This window comes from Meleagris gallopavo, chromosome 2 (assembly GCF_000146605.3).
Source record: "Meleagris gallopavo isolate NT-WF06-2002-E0010 breed Aviagen turkey brand Nicholas breeding stock chromosome 2, Turkey_5.1, whole genome shotgun sequence".
In the NCBI taxonomy this organism is placed as follows: domain Eukaryota; kingdom Metazoa; phylum Chordata; class Aves; order Galliformes; family Phasianidae; genus Meleagris; species Meleagris gallopavo.
Window position 1 is genome coordinate 29,319,923 of NC_015012.2, and position 19,963 is coordinate 29,339,885.

General features: G+C 34.4%; 1 protein-coding gene across 1 annotated transcript in view; it reads left to right on the plus strand.

Annotated features, from left to right (window-relative positions):
* Window positions 1-19,963, plus strand: part of AHCTF1 (AT-hook containing transcription factor 1) — a 46,291-nt gene that overhangs the window by 19,733 nt on the left and 6,595 nt on the right. Inside the window, exons 11-31 of the mRNA XM_010706848.3 lie at window positions 896-1,024; window positions 2,314-2,404; window positions 2,490-2,579; window positions 2,744-2,884; window positions 3,601-3,705; window positions 4,442-4,535; window positions 5,507-5,630; window positions 5,794-5,850; window positions 6,973-7,119; window positions 7,847-8,034; window positions 8,193-8,337; window positions 8,428-8,559; window positions 10,237-10,384; window positions 10,470-10,620; window positions 11,156-11,263; window positions 11,799-11,994; window positions 12,737-12,940; window positions 14,185-14,611; window positions 15,835-15,937; window positions 16,838-16,944; window positions 17,576-17,757. Of these exons, the coding sequence (XP_010705150.1) occupies window positions 896-1,024; window positions 2,314-2,404; window positions 2,490-2,579; window positions 2,744-2,884; window positions 3,601-3,705; window positions 4,442-4,535; window positions 5,507-5,630; window positions 5,794-5,850; window positions 6,973-7,119; window positions 7,847-8,034; window positions 8,193-8,337; window positions 8,428-8,559; window positions 10,237-10,384; window positions 10,470-10,620; window positions 11,156-11,263; window positions 11,799-11,994; window positions 12,737-12,940; window positions 14,185-14,611; window positions 15,835-15,937; window positions 16,838-16,944; window positions 17,576-17,757 (3,069 nt within the window). The remainder of the gene's footprint in view (window positions 1-895; window positions 1,025-2,313; window positions 2,405-2,489; window positions 2,580-2,743; window positions 2,885-3,600; window positions 3,706-4,441; window positions 4,536-5,506; window positions 5,631-5,793; window positions 5,851-6,972; window positions 7,120-7,846; window positions 8,035-8,192; window positions 8,338-8,427; window positions 8,560-10,236; window positions 10,385-10,469; window positions 10,621-11,155; window positions 11,264-11,798; window positions 11,995-12,736; window positions 12,941-14,184; window positions 14,612-15,834; window positions 15,938-16,837; window positions 16,945-17,575; window positions 17,758-19,963) is intronic.

The following is a 19,963-nucleotide window of genomic DNA, read 5'->3' on the forward strand; positions in this document are numbered from 1 at the left end:
TCCTGCCCATCTACTTGCATAAACTACATCTTTCCAGTTTTAAGCAAATGTTTATGTTTGAAGTCCACTTTGGGGACTGTAAAACTTCGATTGACTCCTGCTGAGCATGGTGGATCTGGGTGTATTGAGAGTAATACAGTGTTCCTTTAGTAACAAAGAACACAGTTCATCTAGGAACAAGAACAAAGTGTTGTAGAGGTTAGGGAAAACTGTTGCTTCTTGGTGATAAATCTTTCAAGTGATGAGTCAGGATATTTCTCCGTGATTAAATTTTTGAAACAGGAAGACAGAGAATAGAGAAAGTGTGTGTGTGTGTAGAGAGAGAGAGAAAGATATATATTAAATTTTAGGAATAAATGACTTTTTCTCCTGTACTTGGCCAAATTATAGCTGAGTCACCACACATAAGTAAGAAATGATGAGATTTTTTTTGGCTCATTACGTTTTTCCAGCATAAGTAGTTGTGTATTTCATTGCACACCATTAAATATTTAACACCTGTCCTACTTCAGTACAATCAACCATAGCATTAATCTCCCCAAATGTTATTTACAATTGTCTAAAAGCTAGAGTGTTTTTATAGGATGTATTTTACTGCAGTGGAAATGCCAGCATGTAAACAGAGAAAGTAGGAAATACCTAGTTGAAATAATGGTACAGGCAGATATTTTATTTTATAGGATTTTTATAAACTCTTGAGTTTTTGTCTGTCATCTTAAAGTCTGCTTAGTAATACTTAGTGAGATTGCTAACCTAAAGTGTATTACTGATGCAATCTTTGTGACAGTTTGTCAACATTGTAATTTCTTTTTTTCAGAGATTATTCAGAATATTATTATGTGATGGAATAAAAATAATGCCATCTTTTAATCCTTGTTTTTTATTGCTGTTTCAGACCTTGAATTTTTTAAAGAAGTCTGGTCCTTCAATAAGTGAAGCCATTTGCGATAGCTACAATAGATGTCTTGTAGCTGGCTTGCTGTCTCCAAGACTAGTTGATGTCCAGCCATCCAGTCTGAGTCAGGTGAGCACATATCAAGAATCCAGGGGGGAGTATATCTTTGTTCTCTGACAGGACTGTAGAAACTGTAAGACATGATATCTTGACACCCACTGCTTCTTACCTGCTTTATCCTACCATAGCATCTTCGTAGGTTTTTGTTTTGTAGTACAGTAACAGAACTTTGTCATCTGAAGAGCTTCCTAAGAGAGGGAGCATTTGTAATGTACAGCCCATTTTCATCCAAGCTGTCTAGCTGATCTGCTGCTCATCTAATGGTGGAGCAATTAACGGACAAGGGATAGCATTCCCACTGCTCTCATATTTCTATCTCTAGGATTCTTCTCCAGGTTTGAGGAAATAACACTGGGACAAAAAACTCCTTTACACAGTTTAGCAGCTAAAGGAAATTTCTCAGCAAGTTAATGTGGCCATTAGACTATTCCTTTTGCATTGGATTAGAGTTTTGTGTAGAAGTATTGTTTGTTCTGTTTCCTTGTTCCAAACAGTTCTGAGAAAAAAAATGGGAATATCCCATGTTTATTCTAGTGTACAGAGGTTTCTTTGAAGTTAATGATTTTACCTAGGGGAAAGGATATTTTCAGTGTGTTCGAAACAATCATGGAAATCAGGAGTAAATTCATTAAAATGATGCAAAGGATCATTTCACGTGGAAGTATCAGTACTCTAGCTGGAATAATTTATCCTTTAATATTCTGTGGCTGTGCATAGCTCTTATCCTCTTAAAGGATTGTCACTACATTGTTGTACAATCTTTGAAGAATTTAAAATCTAAATCTGTTACAGTTTAAATGTTTCAATTATTTTCTATAATTTTTGAAAACTATAACAATGTTTTGATGTTGGAACTGCTTCGTGTCTTCATAATCTAGAAAGCAGGCTGACTTCAGTTTCACTATTTCTCATGCAAATGTTGCATATTTGTATTTGTTTTGTCCCCATCATACTTTCCTGATGGAAAACTTCTGTGCACAAAATGTACGCTGGGTATTAGCAGGGGCTGTTACTGAAAATAGTTAACTGGAGCTCAGTAAATTAACTTTATAGCATAGACACATGCAGATAAAGGTGAGAATTAGCCTTTAGTAAGATGAAACATCAGAGGACGAGTTAATGTGTTTGTCAGACCAATGAGCCTGTGATTCAAATTAAGGCATGTGGAATTAGTTGAGTTCGTGCTACATGACTTTTTGGTGTCTGTATGACAGTTTTCATAGAAAGAAATGCTTACTGTTGATGGTTCAGACATTGAAAGTATGTAAGATTCTCATTTTATTTTGCCTCATGTTTAGGAGGAGCAGTTAGAAGCTGTATTGTCAGCTGCTGTTCAGACAAGTTCTTTAGAACTTCTGACTGGATACATTAAATATTGGACATCTGAAGGTAATAACTACTTATGGTGATTTTTGTTCTGTATTCTTGAGCTTGACATTGTTTACTCATTCCTTTTTCTTTTTCTTTTTTAAAGAGCAGCCAAGTTCTGCTGCCAGTTTACGGTTTGTTCTTGAGTGGACATGGAACAAAGTGATCTATACGAAAGATGAATTTGACCAAATCTGTGAGTAATACTGCAGGGATTTTGCAAATGTAAAATTACCCTTTCTAAATGAGCGTATTCAGCAATTTGCCTCTATGTGATAGTGCACACAGTTCTTCAAATGTACCTTGAAACTTATTTGAAATTGCTCTGTATGCTAATGATTTAATATGTATTCTGAAAAGGTATTCCGCTGTTCGATGGCTCTTGCAACTTCATTGATCCACAAACAATGCAGTCTCTTCAGCACTGTCAGTTACTTTTGAGCAACCTTAGCACAGTCTTAAACTGTTTTCTCACTGAAGCACGAGAGCTTACTGAAAAAGGTTTGTAATAGTATTACTAAATCTTTCATATGTCTTAGTAATTCTTCATTCAAGATGCTGTTGGGGTTGTAGTTGAGGAAACGAGAGCTTTTTTGGTTTGATGCTTGGAAGACAGACAAGTTTAGGTAGGAGAAAGGCTTAAGTTTGAGTGAGAAATTGTAAGTAGCACTTCATATGAATCTGTTCATGGAAGTGATTTGTTCTGGAGTGTGTGAAAGTATATAGGGGAAGTTACGTTCAGCAAGAAGATGCATAAGCAACTGGGTTGGAAATAGAACAGTTGAATATGGCAATACTAGAAATTATTCTTTACAGTTCTTAGCTAGCAACTTATTTGAGTGCAAGTACTGCATTATGATTGTAAAGGAAACAGTTGAGTAAGTTGTAAGAATAAGATAATTAAATTGGTACAGTTTCTTTTTTAATAGCATATTGAAAAAATGGAAAAGTTTCTTTTCTGTACTAAAAATCTGCCATATGAAAAGAAATGTTTTACAAGTGTATTCAACAGTTCAGTTTTGATCTTTTGAATATTTTTTTTAATTTTATTTTAAAGATTTAGTGGAGGTGGTGCTTTGCAAAGGGTTACTCTTATTGTGGTGATTGTGTTTTTTTTCTTTAACTAAGACAAATTTTTACCATATTATTTTTATACTTTCTGCTTAGTATGATGAAGGGAGGTTAATTAAAAAAGAATTCTTGCATGTATTTTTCAGGTGTTACAGATTTGACAAATAAGCAGGTGGTAACTAGCCTCATTTCTTTGTATGCCCAAGTGGTCATCTGGTTCTGTCGATCCAGTCTCCTACCAGAGGGCTTAGGTAAGCTTTAGCTGCAATACATATCTAACAGTGATTCCTGTGAATGTGTACACATTGTAAATGTTTCTTTGCTAATAAGTAGTGTTATTTCAGTGACGATGCATGCTGAAGTTCTGTTGGTGAAATGAGTATTTTTATTTTTTTTTTGGCAAATGTGTAGCATGGGATAATGCAAGCAGTTTCTTTCCTTGTATGTTCTTTAAGAACAGCAAACAGCAATGAGTTTTTGACTTTAATGTTATTGACCCAAGTGATTCTTTAAGTACTTTGTAGTTTAAACAAGCTGCTGTTAAAACACCCAGCGAATACTGTTCTTGCAGTAAAAGCATTACCTGAAGGTTTTGAACTTTTTTATTGCTCGAGGGGAAAAAGCAAAGCATTGGAAATACTTTTTATTTTTGTGGGATACAGATTTCATTGTCAGCCTTAATAGTTTCAGAAATGTTCATGTTATATGTTTATTAAAAAAAAAAACAAACAAAAAAAACCTCTTTTGAGGTCTTTTTTTTAATTGTGATCTTTGCTTTTGATAATGTTTTGAATTTGACGTTAATTGTAAAATTCAAATGACAGTGGAGACAAGAAGGAATTGTCTTGTGATTTCTGTTTTAGTAAGAAGAGAAACAAAGCTGGCTTCTTTCAAAGGCTTGCTTTTGCTTCTTGATGTTCAGATGTTATGATCTGTGCAATTTATTAGTTCTTTAATTGTTTTTTTTTTTCCCTTGATTGCCTGTAGATGATGATATGCATTTATCTAGGCCTTTCTACAATTATCCTCTGATTCAGAGCTACTATACCAGTCATCGACAGAAACTTGAGCGCTTATCAAGGTGAGATTTACTGGGGAACTCTGGAAAACTTCCAGTGTGGATTCAGAAGTGGTAGCGAATGGCATTTATATATAAACAATCGTATTTACTGTGCTAAACGCATTTGCCAGCAGTACCCAATTCAGTGATGCATTTGCTCTGTTGAATACAGAGGTTACTTTCCTGTGCTGTGGTCTGTATGTATTCCTCTGCTTAGTAGTGACTTTTAAGTGCATCTTACTTGACTTCTCAAGTAACTTACATGTAAACTGGTAAGGAACGTGAGCACACTTCATTTAGTATGTTTTTTTTGTTTGTTTGTTTTGCTTTTGATTGTTGGGAAAGTGAGAGAGCAGCATCAGTCAGTGATGCTTGTCTTTGAAGAATGTGATTTTAAAAGTTCACACATGCATAATTGTAATGGTATGTCTCCATAAACATAAATGCTGCTTGTGATGATACTGAAATTCTCCTGTATGTTCAGCTGTGCGTAAATGAGTTTTTCAGTAACAGAAGTGAAGCGCTGAAAACAAAAGGTGAAATTTCCATCAAGTTATCTCACAGTTGCTTTATTGGAACACTCCAATTTGAAGTATGAGATTAACATTAAAAAGAAGTTGTGGTGTTTCAATACTGTTAATTTTCCTCTTTTAGATAGTGTGAGTGATGATTTTTGGTACTTCCACAGTTTCTTCTGCATTGAAAGTAACGCAGGCAGGAACAGCCTGAAAATTAGAAGTTCATTGCAGATTTTGACTTAGTAGAAGAGCTTTTAGGATTTTTATTTAAGCTCCTGTAATAATTGAATGCAACCTAATGAAAATCTCTCAACTGGCTCAGAAATTTTCACATGTGTTTCAAGTGATGTTCACACCTCTATGTTTGTTGCTTTCTTTTCTTCAGTTGTATTTATTTTGGTGTTTTGGTTGAGGTGTTGGAATTAATGCTTGACTCTGTCCAAATCCTTGATACTTTTTTTTTTTTTTTTCCAGAGGAAGATGGGATTCTGACTGCTTGATGATAGATGGAATGGTTTCCCAGTTAGGAGAACAAGCTGAGAAATTGTGGCAGAGGGATGAAGGAGGAACTGGGAAATACCCACCTGCTAGTTTACATGTGAGTGTTATATTCCTTTAAAAACAAAGCAAGAACAACAAACCACAAAAATAATAATAATAAACAAAAATAAGGAATCTAAGTATATAATTTATGGAGTGTGGCAGGGAGTTGGGTGTTCTTTGGTTGTTTTTTTTTGTGAAAAGAAAATTTTTCATTTCAGGCACTGCTGGATCTCTATTTGTTAGAAAACATCGAAGAAAACTACAAGCATGCAATTGTATCCTTTGTAGTTACTTCTGTTACACCTTCAGTATATGCACATAAATGCTTTTAAGTGTTTATTGTGTACCTAATAATATTTTTAAATTTATGCTTGTGTAGATGAAAAGATTTTGTTTAGAATTAAGTGGTAATCAGAAGCAGTTTTATTTTTCCGTACTGTTGATTTTTTTTTTATTTTTCTTTCATACTTTATTGCAAAGCCTTTTCTGAGGAAACACACACTAGTGTTAAAGTGTATGTTAAAGATTAAAAAACTCTGGTTTTCATAAAACTGAAGTAGAATTTTTTAAAAGCAGCAAAAGCAAATGGCTACATTTTACCATGATGCAATATAAGTGCTGCTTCAGAGCCAAATGAGTTGTAGTAGTGCTGTATCAGTACCTGTTTTTTTCTGAAATCAGATCATTGTTTTTTTCTATTTTTTTCCAGCACTGCTAACAGTGCTTGCTTTTGTTCTGCTCGAATTGCAGGCTCATAGAATAATAAATAGAGAAACAAGATTGGACAGAGACCTTATTTTTAAGCTGCTGACATACACAGAATTGTTTTGTTGCCCCATCAGACGGGGGGGGGAGCATAAAAAGGAAGGATGTTTAAAACTGGTGTACCTCAGAGATCCCTAATTAATGTATATCCCTAAAAATGTCAAGAGAAAATGACATTACGAGAAATAATACTGTTTTAATTCCTTTTTTTTTTTTTTCCATTGGGAACTGATATGTGTTGTGAAATTTTATTTCGTTTTGCACGCACTGGAAATGAGGAAATAATACCAAGGAATTTATGAGCCCTGAGTGTTTAAATGCTTTAAATTTCCAGCTGGTAGCTCCACTGACTGAGGAGAGGTCTCAGTTTATAACTGGGGTTTTTAATTATCTGAAGTTAGCTTTTTTGAGAATATAGAAATCGAAGAGTATTTCTTTCTGATTATTTACTCAGAATGAGAGGTTTAAATCCTGGCTTTCTTTGAATTATAACAGCTTAAAAAGACAAGACTAACCCATTAACATTTTCTTCTTTCTAAAACTTAAATTCTTCATTATTATTTTTCTGAGTATATTGTGATAAATTCTTGGTCTTACAAATGTATTAGCCTTAATCATGTACTTGATATCAGACAATTTACTTACTGCTGGATATCATGCATTCCTTTCCAAATAAAACAGAAACTTCAATTGACTCCTTCCCAACTGTTTTTGCTATCCCCTGGGGTCTTGTGAAGCTTATTCAAGGCTTTTGGCTTCTGGATCACAATGATTTTGAAGTAAGTATGTTACTGCTTAATTAGGCATGTGTTACAATATGGAGCTGTAAACTGTGAAAAGATGTTTTCTTTTTGAAATTGGTGTTTAGCTAATAGCAGGTGATAAAAGATCATAAGATTTTTTTTTTTATAACACTGTTAAAACATTTTCAGGGATGAATTGTGGTTTGAAATTTGATTTTAATTACTTTGGGAAGAAATTGATTTAAAAAAGAAATGAACTTTAATATTCTTTGATGTGTGAATTTTCAAAGCCATTTATTTAAGTCATTTTAGGTAGAACAGCTGAACGATTTCCCCTCAGAAATGATGTTTTAGGTATTTAAAGTGCTAAAACGGTCATGGTAACAGTAGTGTTTTAGGCAGAAGATTGCAAAAGTGACTTTTGAACTTAATTTGTGTTGTTTCTATTGCTGAAGTTTTTTTTTTTTGTCATGATGTTAATAAAATCTATTAACTTTCAAGAGTAGCTATAAAAACTTACGTTTATATACAGATACTTGATTAACCTAGAAATGTGTTTTAAAACACTTTGTTCTCTATGGCTGGCTTTTTTGTGTGTGTAAATGCTTAAAAAGTCTGTTTACATTTCCTGTGTCAAGTATATCGTTAGTGCTAGTCATTGAAAATTACCTAACAGATTTGCCACTACTTAGGAAGCTTTTGAGTACTTTTATTATGAGTGAATATTACATATCTTAACAAACCTAATTTCTGACTTCTACAGAATTCATTGGCCCTTCTCTTTCATCCAGCTACAATCAAAACTGTGCAGTGGCAACATATGAGAATTATTCAATCCCTGATGTGCCAAGGAGAGCATAGGCGAGCCCTCAGATACATGCAGATGATGAAACCAGCAATGTCAAGCAGTAGTGAAGTGCAGCTTTTCCTCACTGTGTTACTGTCCAATAGGTAAAGAAATATATCCCACCATGTTAGTATTCAGTTATGATGGGAAGGTGCAGAAAAAGTGATATAAATCACTGTCACTTTTAAATTTTCAATACACAGCAATTTTGAGGCATCTTTTTGATTATTATTACTGTTTACATCTCAAAAATTAATTCCAGGTGTATGGTGGAGGCTTGGAGCCTATTGCAGAAACATTCCACTAAGTTAAATGTAGAGGAACTGTTAAAACACATGTATGAAATCTGCCAGGAGATGGGACTAATGGAAGACTTATTGAAACTACCTTTCACAGACACTGAACAAGTAAGTGTGGATGAGAAAGATATTTTAATCATCTCTTAGAAAAGAGAAGAGACAGAATCGTAATAGTTTTTTGAAATGTGTTTCTCATAGGAGTGTTTGGAGAAATTCTTACAGACCAACGGTGGTATTCAGAATCACGAATTTCTTTTAGTCCACCATCTGCAGCGTGCCAACTATATTCCAGCACTGCAGTTGAATCATTCAATGAAGATCAATCTTATGGTAAGCATAAAAGTTCCCTCCAAGGGCGCAAATTTATTTTACACATTGCTGTTTTTTATATTACTCCATAAAAATCCTGCTTTGTTGTTTTTTTGTTGTTGTTCAGTGTTTATTAGAACATGATTTGAAATACTAGGAGTAAGTTTCTGAACCTTGAGTGCAAACCGAACCTAAAAGTTGAACAAAATATTTCAATTATCCAAAGCTACTTTGTGAACTTACAAGTTGTTACAGACCAATTAACTCCATTTAAGGTAATTCAAATCTGATTAATATAGGAAGTTTGTTCTGAAAATAATGCCTCCTTTTTTATCATGTTGGTCCACAATGTCAGAGTCGTGTGTTGGTGGCATGGCAGTAGACGTAGACCCTTCCCACCAATATTACTTTGTTTTGTTGCCATGTGACAAATGACAGCAGAGGGAGAATGTGATATAAAGGCAACTAACATGGGAGTATGAAGCAAAAGCGTGTCATCAGATTCTTCTCTGCATGAAAAACAACATTTATTGACGTTCATCAGTGCTTGCTGAACGTTTCTGGAGACCAACCAGTGGAGGTGAACTGAACAGTGAAAACTGAACTATTTGGGCAACGTTTTTCTAGAAGTAACATCATAGCAACTGTGAAACAGTAGGTCACCTCTGCAGATGCAGATTTCTGCAGTTGTGGCATGTGGACTCTAGTTTATTGCTGGCAAAAAATGTGTAGTTACTGGTGCTGACTGTTGAAAAACAATGTTCTGTAGCTGAGAATTTGATTTATCAAATGATATTATAGAACTCTTTATATCTGTTGATGTTCCCATGGAGGAAAAAAAAAAAAGTAGGTGGTGTTACTTTTGGAGCAACCTACATCTATCTATCCATATAGTTACATACTATATGGATGTATATAGTTACATACTATATGGATGTATATAGTTACATACTATATGGATGTATATAGTTACATACTATATGGATGTATATAGTTACATACTATATGGATGTATATAGTTACATACTATATGGATGTATATAGTTACATACTATATGGATGTATATATATATTTTTTCTAATATATAACTAAGTTCAATTTCACTAGAGTCATGCATTACAAAAATCCAATTTTTACTTACTGAGCAGAATATTTTTGTTTGCTTAAACATTCATTGAGAAGGGATTTTAACCCCATGAAGAACTCCAGATTTCTGGAATCAAAGTTTTTCAATGAATAAAGCTTATAAGGTGATCTTAAAATTTTTAGGTCCTCCATTTGAACACATCCATACTTTTGGAAGGTGTGTTTAGATAGTTTTTTTTCTTGCTTGTTTTAGTACTGAAAACATTTTATCCAACGTAATTTATATTTGTTTTGTATATTCAATTACTTTTGGCGTTGATTTTTCTATTGTTATCGTGTTGTTTTATAAGCTATTTGAAAATTGAAGGTGACTGAGCTGCAATTAGGAAAAGGGTTGGTGGAGTACAAACATTGTTTTAATTTAAAGATGTAGACTCTGTTGTTAGGCTAGTCTGCCATCCACTTTCCTAAAAATAGGCAGAATTGATGTTTGCTGATGGATGTATTTGAATATCTCTGTAGATGAAACGTACCCACTAATTAGAGTAGCGTAGATTCTCTGCAGTGAACTTCTTGTAATTAGTTAGCTTTTTCCTTTGTTCTTTTATCAGAATGATCGTGATCCTCGTTTGAGAGAGAGAGCAGTTGCCAGAAACTCTATATTAGACCAATATGGCAAGATCCTTCCTAGAGTTCAAAGGAAGCTGGCTTTAGAGAGAGCCAAACCTTACCGTTTGCCTTCATCGGTTTTCAGAGAAGGTAACTTAGGGGGGAAAAGTATAACGAACAACTGACCACCACTCTGATTACGCAAGGATAATATTTTTTCCCTTTTCCTTTCCAGTCTCAAGACCAAAGCCCTTATCAACAGTAGCAAAACAAGTTAATGCTGGAAATGTGCATACAAGAGCAACTTTCATCAGTAATGTATTATCCAAAATTGGGGAAGTGTGGGTAGGAAATGAGCAGAAAAACAGTTTCTCACAATGTGATAGGTAAGAATCCTTTTAACAAAGTAGTCTTTAGCTACATGTTTGGGGCTGAGAGACAGAAATCTATTTGAGTTTTTTAGTATTTGAGTGGAAAGGTGGCCTAAGTAAAGCTTGCTTTGGCTGCTTTGGATATGCAAAGTACAACATTCAAGATTCAATACGTGATAAGTAATATTTGGCAAGAAGTTCTTCAGTTAAGATAGTCTTAATTATGCAAAAACGTATTTTTGCATTATGTTTAAATGTATTTACTGAATTTAAGATAAATGAAAAAAACTGCCATCAATCTGTTGTTGTACAGATTTTGATAGATGTGATTGTGTGAACAAATACTAATCTTTTACCATTTTGTGTCTGTGTTTTTGCATTGTATTAGCCTTTTTACTTTAAAAATAGCATTGTAAACAATTTAAAGGAGACTAATAGTTGTCAAATGATTTACTTGTAGGTGGCAAAGTCAATTCAAGTGAACTTGAATTCAGATACATTTGGACTGTAAGGGGAATGCAAGTAAATTATATTTTCCTTTTAATCCTAGTCCCAGAGTTGCAGAACCACCAGTCATAACACATCCTCTCCCTGATGCAGAGTTGCCTGATGCATTTGTTGGGACACCAATTACAAAACTTTCACAAAAATGTTCCAGGTATAGTGGATCCACAGAGTGAAGATTTGAAAGATATGAGGGTGGAAACAAGTATTATGCAGTCTGTGTTCTAAATATCAAAAGTAATTTCTGTTTTAGGTGCATTTTGTCTTAATAAGTAGCAAGTTAATAATTTTAGTATTACTGAATTACTATTTACCAGTAAAGTTAGTTAGTAATACCACATTTAAAATATCTTCGTAGTACAGTTGTCATGTGTAATTCTTGTGTTCTCAGACTTCTTCATCTCCATATAGTTGTGTCTGCTAAAAAATGAATGTAGGGACACAACTAAGTAGGGAATTTGAAGTGCAGATGAATTCTCTTTTGTCATGACACTTGTAAGTGTGAAATTGGATTTCTCTTGCCTCAGAGGCAATGAGTTAGGAAATCATGCCAATTATTTGGACCAGGGCTTGATACACTGCCCCAGCAGTGAGGATGCACTCGTATATCTTGTCCAATCTATATTCTGGTTATTTATTGTCTCAAATTTACTTTTATATTTATGGTTTAAAATGACATATCTTAACAGATTGCTGGATTTGGTAGTTCGTCCTGTTCCTTCATGTTCTCCAGCACAGAATGAAAGCTGGCAGTCACCATGCCTGCCTTCTACTTCATACGTGGAATCCAGTTCATTGAAATCGAACATACATGGTTCCAGCTCACAAAAAAAAATTTCAAGAGCTTCAGAGCTGAATTTACTGGAGACTCCTCTTGTGGTTAAGGTTGGTATTTAAAAAAAAATAAACAGTAACAACCCACAAACCAAAATAAAAACCTGTGAAATGTAAAATTTAACCACAGTATTTAACACAAACAGCATTGAACGCAAATTCTGAATTTCCATGTGATTATTCTTTACGGAGTGCTTTTAGAAAAAGTACATCAGTAAGTCTTGAGAAGGAAATTTAAAACTGGAAGTTTAGTTCTAACTTAATTGCAATATACATCTTGTCCAATAACTAATGAAATAGTTATTGCAGTGGAGAAAAGTAAGTTGAAGTTGGACTTTTCAATGTACATACTTACACGTGTGCTTCTCATTGTGCTTACTCATTAAGTGCTTCATAGCTCTGTTTGAATTGCCTGCTTGGAAGCCAGAGTGTATATGCTTCAGTTTCTTAATCCAGTTAAGTGAGTGGCAGCAGCTGTGGTTGTCTGCAGTTTTCTGTGATTCTGTGATTGTAGAAGAAGATGTAGAACTGGCATCGGGATGACATCACAGACAAGAAGACACTGAATTCTTGTTTCTTCAGGAATTTAGTGTGAAAGATAACATTCTACGTCTATATTAAAAAAGAAGCAAAGAAAGCAGCCTTTACCTTTAGAAAAAGAGAATATAGAGATGATATTTTGTCTTCTCTGCTTTTACAGATTGAGTTTTAGTTGAAATTAATGCTTTTGGCAAGTGAAGTCTTCCCTTTTAAAGATACAATTGATTTTACAATAACTTACTTCTTTTCATAGAGAGCTAAAGTTTTGGTGACATCATCTTCTGCTTCTGGTTTTGCTGGGTTCACTCCTCAGTCTATTCTCAGATCCAGCCTTCGCACCACACCCCTAGCAACTCCCTCAGCATCACCAGGACGATCTGTTACTCCTCCCCTACGAGCAAAGGAACCTAGAATATCTTTCAGGGATGTGAACTCTAATGCAAAATGGACTGTTGGGGTAAGCTGCTGTAAAATTTTTTTTTTTACTGTTAAAAGTTTTAGAGACTTTTATATAAAAGAATTTTATATAGATAAAGTTTGCCAAGACTTAGTATAATAAACAATTGAATTGGAAATCATGTTTCTGTATTTGTATTTAGTCAAAAGATTATGCTAGACTTTCAAGTACGTGACATTTTGGGAACATACTCGTAATAAATGCTAGTGGGCTTCACAGTTTTTACTTCTGTTGATAGGAGCTGTGGTTGTTCCAAATTGCTTGTTAACCTTCCTGTCATACCTCATCATGTACTGATTTGGGAAGAAAGTAAGAAATACTGATTGAGCCAGTCGTTCACTGACAAATTTTTTTTTTAAGCTTTGCAAATAAAGCACCTCTAAAAGCATGAGAAGGCATGAGTTGCATTTACTTTGTCTGCTTTTCTGAGAGACTGTGTTTACTTAAATTACTGTAATTTCCTGACAAAAAGAGCTTTACTGTTGCCCCAGTGTGTTCTTCAGCCCTCAAGTTCTCTTGGTTTGCACCAGGGCTGGTGTACTTGTAGCTGTTCAGAGTTCATCTGTCTAAAAGCTGCACCATTCTACTGTTCCCACAATTTTATTCTGTTGGCTTGATTCTCTGATGAAGCTTATCAGGCTGTTTCAGAAATAGTACCAAGATGAGGGACATGTGCTAGTATGGATGAGCTTTCCATACATGCATTAACAAATTGTCATTGTAATCTGTATTTTATTATCTTTAGTTACATTTTGTTGCCTGTTGTAAATAGGTACTCAGTTATAAAAGAAGTTTGTCTTCCTTTATAATGTTTTATTAACAGCAGCCAGATTAATTGGCTTGTTCCATGCAGCAGGCATACTACATTCTAAAATATACTAGCAACACGTATGGGTTGAAAACACAAGCACTAAAAAAGAAATCTTGTGATGCAATTTCTGGGTAGTTCCCTCTTCTTGAAAATAAAGTAGTGAGGCAGTGAACAGGATTGAGATGACATTAGAAGCAATCGTTTACAAGACTAGTTTGTTTCAGTTCTCCAGAGTTGTGGAAACTCAATAAGCAGTCAAAGGAACAGTCAGTTTTCACTCTTAGCTTTGAAAGCTAAGACAGTGCTAGAGAATGGGAAGTAATTTTGCTTAAGGTGACAGTTCTAAAACTTTTGTTCTTCTTTTCTTGTTTTGGCATAAAGCATGTATGTATTACTGACTTAACTTTTTGGTTTTTTGTTTGTTTTTAAAAAGGTAACAGAAGATGAAAAAGCACAGTCTGGAGCTTCATCTGAGCATTGTCGTGGATTGGTGGAGGACAATTGGTCTGGAAGTAGAGATAAAGCGTCACTCTTTACTCTGAGCAATCCTGAGGATGACTGTGCTGAAATGGAAGAATCTTTAGAAAGCATTCCTGGAGATGGTATGGAGAAAATGGATGTCAGTAAAGAAAATAGTAATGTCTCTGTAAAGTCAGACCAGACTACTTTGGAGTATCATGATGCAAAATCACCTAGTGACTTTGAAGATGATGTCATTTTTATAGCTGCTAAACCAGCTAGTTCTTTCACTGAAGAACCTGCAGATTTTCAAGAACCAGCCAAAGAGAACAATGAAATAATTGAAGATAAACTTTTCCAGGTGGAGCATACAGATTCATCAGAACTAGGAAAAGAAACTGGTGTGTATCATCATATAACTTGAACTTTCTTTATTAATTTTTCAAATGCCTTCAGAACGTTAAATGACTGATGAGTGCAAGATTTGGTTCTGATGAGTGTTGAGAATGTATGTTGCTTGTGGCTGGCATTTCTTGTGTGTGCTTGCTGCTAAGATGCAGTAGTGATTTATGGGTGTTAAAGAGACAGAATTTGAAAACCTGATCTTCTCGCTCTATTGTAAGGGTACGTATATATGTGAAAGATATATATCTCTTTTATATATATGTATATCTTTATAGAGAAGAAATATATCTTTTTAATGGGAAGTTTAGTGTATAACTAGACTAGATAACTATGACTAGATGAATTTTTACTTCCTTGTTATTGTTCATTTAAATAGTTTCCTTCTGAAAACAAGTCTGCAAGTGTGTGCTTTAATTACAGCTGTGTGTATTCAGTTGACTGGCAAACAGCTTTTATAGCCTTTTCCAAGAGTATTTCAGTTGGCCTACAGTATTAACATCTGTCCAGGTTGTTTAGGATGTGTTCATGCAAGCAGATCTGCTGGCAGATTAGAAGGGGTGTAACTCACCAGCTGGTGAGTAGTGACAAATAACTGAGTGTGATGGCACTGAAGAATAACCTTGTAAAGAAACCGTCACTGCTGGACTGTAGTAGGAATATTCTTATACAATTTCAGTACTGTGGAAGTCTTAGAGGACAGTCTGCATGGCTCTTGTTTGCCCTGAGCTAGCAGATTATTCCAGGTGTGCATACTATCTGCTGATGTAATTTCTGGATCTTGAGGAAGCATGCAGTAGAAATGGGGGGGGTGGGGGGAGAAAAATTCTGGAATGGAATCTGTAAGGTAAAAACAGTTGAGTAAGCGTTTGAAATGACTTATCTCAACATTGCTGAAAGTATCCAAGGAGAAATAACAAACATAACCATTTAACTCTAAAAAGAAAAGATGTTTTCTGAAGTGATTACTTATTAGGTTAGTAATATATCAAGTTTAGTTCATGATCAAAATACCAATATCTTGTTGTTTTCTTGACATAAAATATGCAGCAGACTGTTCTTGTTTTACTGGAAGGAATTTAGATTTGTGCATTTGACCACTTGCTTGCAGCATGCACTATTGTGGATGAAATATGTAAAAGGCTCTCTTGAAATCACATCAACATTTTAGAAGTAACTGCTAAGTGAAACAGTGAAGTCATTCATCCATCTGTTTTTCCAGGATTTTTGGAAGAGACAACTCCTGAATGTCCTATCCTTCCCAAGGATGATAAATTGGTGTTTAAAGCTGCTGAGGCTGTTACTTCTTGGACTTCGAGAGAAGAGTAAGTTTATAAAATGCATCTTTGGTGTTGTACAGCATGTAACTGCTGACCTTCTTGTTTAAAATTGTGATGTTTGTATTGGCTCTTCCCTGTGTTATTGTGTATAACAGTTTCTTATTCCTTCCTATCTCTGAATATATATAATTTGGTATGACTAGCTCAAACCGACTGGTTGTCAGCTGTCATCCTTCTCAAATAGTTGCAGACCCCAAAGTATAATGATAAATACTTGATTCAGCAGAGCATGTAAACTTTTTCACACTCTGAGGATTACAGAATAGATACTGTGAACATACTGCATGAAAACTGAGTAGCTGATAAATAACACCTGAGATTCCTGTAACTTTAGCAGGTTTATTTTGGCCTTTGAATTCTTTCTGGCACTATTTTGTACACTTGAGCATTCAAAAAAAATAAGAGAGAGACTTAATTAACATCTACTTGTTTATGGAAAGGGAAACAGTTTCTTTACTTGGAATTGTTTATGAAGGGATGAAGAAGGAATGTCAGTAATAAAAAGAACCCTTAATTTCATGTGGTACCTTGGACTGGTAAAACTTTTATTCAGTTTGTCCTAAACATTTGATACAGTAGTTGTTCTTTCTGCAGAAGACAATTATGTAATTAAATTACATTACATTATTAAATTAAATTACATTATTTAATACAACTCTCTTATTATGGAACCAGTGTTAGCTGGAAAGACTGTTAAGTACCTCATTCACTACATAAAATGAATCACAAATTGGATGTAGGTATGTTGGACAAGGAATTTCGAGTTTTTGTTTACTCTGTTTTGAAACACTGAGAGAATATCCTGTTAAATCTTTTACATACCTGTTCTGAAGCTTTATAATGAATTTCTTTTCTTCTTTCTTGTTTTTTCTCCTGTTTATAAAGTGAAACAGTCCACGAGGAGCTTAAAATGTCCGCTACATCAGAAGAGAGAGAAACAGTGACTGTAAAAAATCCACAACTTTCTGAATTCCCAGAGGCAGACAGTGAATGTACGTATAGTGTGTTGGAGATGTTACGTGAGCTAAGGTAGCTAAATTGAAACTAAACGTGCAGTTTGTTCTAACACTGTGCGTCTCAGACTGAAATATCATTAAGATTCTTAGTGCTGATTTTCATTAACCTGTGTAGACAACACACTCCTCAAAGAAGGTTCTTGTAAAAACAACAAACAAACAAAACAACAACAACAAAAAAACACGTCAGTTTTACTGATCTTGAGAAAAGTGGTAAAAATATAAAATACCAGAAGGAGACCTTAGAGTTTCTTTTAATGCTATACAACACTTGTAATTTGTGTGCTATGGGACCTGCTTCTTGAGTTACTATATCAAAACAATAATGTATTTGCAGTATTAAGGCTGTCAGTGACTAGCTGTCAGTGTGCCTTTTGGCCACCCTTTCTTCTTTTCTTTTTCCCTAGATTTGGCAGCTCATTTCTCCTTCTCAATTTTATTTTTATTGTGGGACTGCTTTGTAGCTTTTGGAGAAAAATATGTTTTGGATACGCTTAGCACAATGGAGAAATCTATTGATTGTTCACACTCCCTCTGTTGCTTCCTGTTGATTAAACCTGTATGATTTATTTAATGTTTAAGTTAAAAAGACATCAATCTCTTTCAGCTGTGATAAGTATCCTTGACAGTGAGGATGTGGTCAGAACCTGTTCAGAAAATCGTCCTGAAGAAAGGCTTGTTGATGTACCTGAAGAGTGTAACCTAGAAAATGAAGCTGGAGTAAATGCTTCTTTTTCACAAGAGGAAATACATAATTCTAACAATCTTCCTAAAACTGAAGAAATTAATGTAAGTAAATAATTTTCCCATTTTCTACAAAGCAGAAAATGTTAGTAAATTTTAGGACTTTTTTTTTTTTAACAGTTGGAGGACACGCACGTGTGAACATCTTATCTTCTTTAGATGGTTAACTCAAGTTAACCTCACTGTGTAAGGACAGAGATCATGTTTCACATTTGTGTTTACTGGATACGTAACACAGAAGCGAACTTGTCAGGATTTGAGCTTTGAGAGCTGTAGTAATTAAACAAAACAAAAAACTTACCCCATTTTTCTTTTTTTATAAGCATATGTTCATTTGATTTACTGTAACTTAAATCAGGTGTGTCCAGCCTAAACCTGCAGGCTTACACGTGGCCCTGAACAGCTAGTAATGCGACCCCACAGGATCATACATTTCGAAAATTACTATGTGATTTGTAGTGGTATTTTTCATGAGTTGACTGTGCCCAGCTCAAGCATAGACAATGGAATGTTGTGGAAGGGAGGGCACAGTGCTGTGCTGACTCTGCCTCTCGTACCTATGACACACAGTCAGTAGAATCAAAACCCACGTTACACATTACAGACACTTGTGCTGCTTGGCGCGTAGAATGTAGTGACTGCCAGTAATAATATTTTAGCCTACCTTGGAATGTGTGTGTTTTGTTATTAAACAGATATGTTTTATTATTAAAATTGGGTTTGTGTTATTTCATAAAGTAGTTTAAGATGTTCACTGTGGAAAACATAGTAGTCAGGCGGTGCTGAAAAATTTTATAATTTAAATGAGTTAAATATGCTTCAAGGTGAGAAGTTGTCTGTGCTACGTCGCAAACCACAACAGCATTTGAAATGAAACTTAAATTATGTCAAACTCAAGTTATGGCAAATAATTGTAAGCATTTTGATACATTGGCTGAGCAGAGTCCTGTGAACAGGGAAAATATGCAACCTTACTTTCTATTTTGATGAAGGAATTTGAGAATAGGTTTCAAGTTTTCAAAAAATTATAGTCAGATTTTTTTCTTGAGTGTTTATGACTCCGTTTTCAGTCAACATAAAGACATTACCTGTGAAGTTTCATTTGAAAATTACAGGGTTGCAGTCAAACGTTCAACTCAAAGAAAAATGTGATCATGTCTCTAGTACTAGACTGTTGTAAGGGATATCAGAGAAAAAATGTCTCTCACTTCACAGCTCTGCCTTACTCATGTCATTGCTTTTTGGCAGTATGTGAATATCCTGTTTTCAAGGATGAATACAGGAAGGTAAAACAAGATCAAAAATCTCATGAGCACCTTGAGAACTCACTAAGAATTGCAACCACTTCCATCGAACTAGACAACTGATGCATTAGTTTCACAAAAATAAGGTTGAAGATCCCACTAGGTTTATGATTTGGTTTATGATCTTTTTATGTTTTAATACAAAGTATAAAAAATATAAAATATTATTTAAAAAGCTTTGCTACTTGTACACATTAACTATATTATATATTTTATATGCTGCCCTATCAATTCCTCTTCAGTCAGTATAGCCAGGACAAGCCAAAAGATTGGACCCACATGACTTAAATGTTTCTTAGTTGACTTTAACGTTACATTTCATTTCTCTCTTTATTTTAGCAAGATATGTTGGGAAGGTCAGTTTTTCAATCCAGGGTACAATTTGCAAATGATCCAGGGTATCATTTACCAAAATGATGTGGGAACCTAAATTATTTTCAGAATGATTTAGGTGCTTGTCTTTTACTATTATTTTTTTTAATAAGCACAAAATTCACAGTAATGAGTTAATTTCATTGTCAAGATATTTCCAGCTACTTCAAAAAAATTATTTTAAAAATACATGTTTTGAATATCTAAACTTTGGTTAAATATGAATTTTAAAAGGTCACTCATGGATTGAAAATTAGACTAGAACTGGCAGTTGTCTGAGATTTTTACTGCTGTCCTTAGTTCAACTGGGGCTTGAGTTATTTGGATTTGTAGGATGTCTTCTACGTACCATACTGAATCTAGTGATAATTTCCTTTAGTATTATTCTCAGTATTCTCTTACATTTATTCTCAACATAAAAGTTTGAGTATTTCATATGGACCTAGAAGAAAATAATTTTACAGAACAGGGAACTACAGTAAATGGGATGGAGTTATTTAGAATATACATTTTTTTTTTTTTTTTACTTAGAATCCCGTGATTCCTTGAAATGCAGGATCAAGTTTGCTGTGATA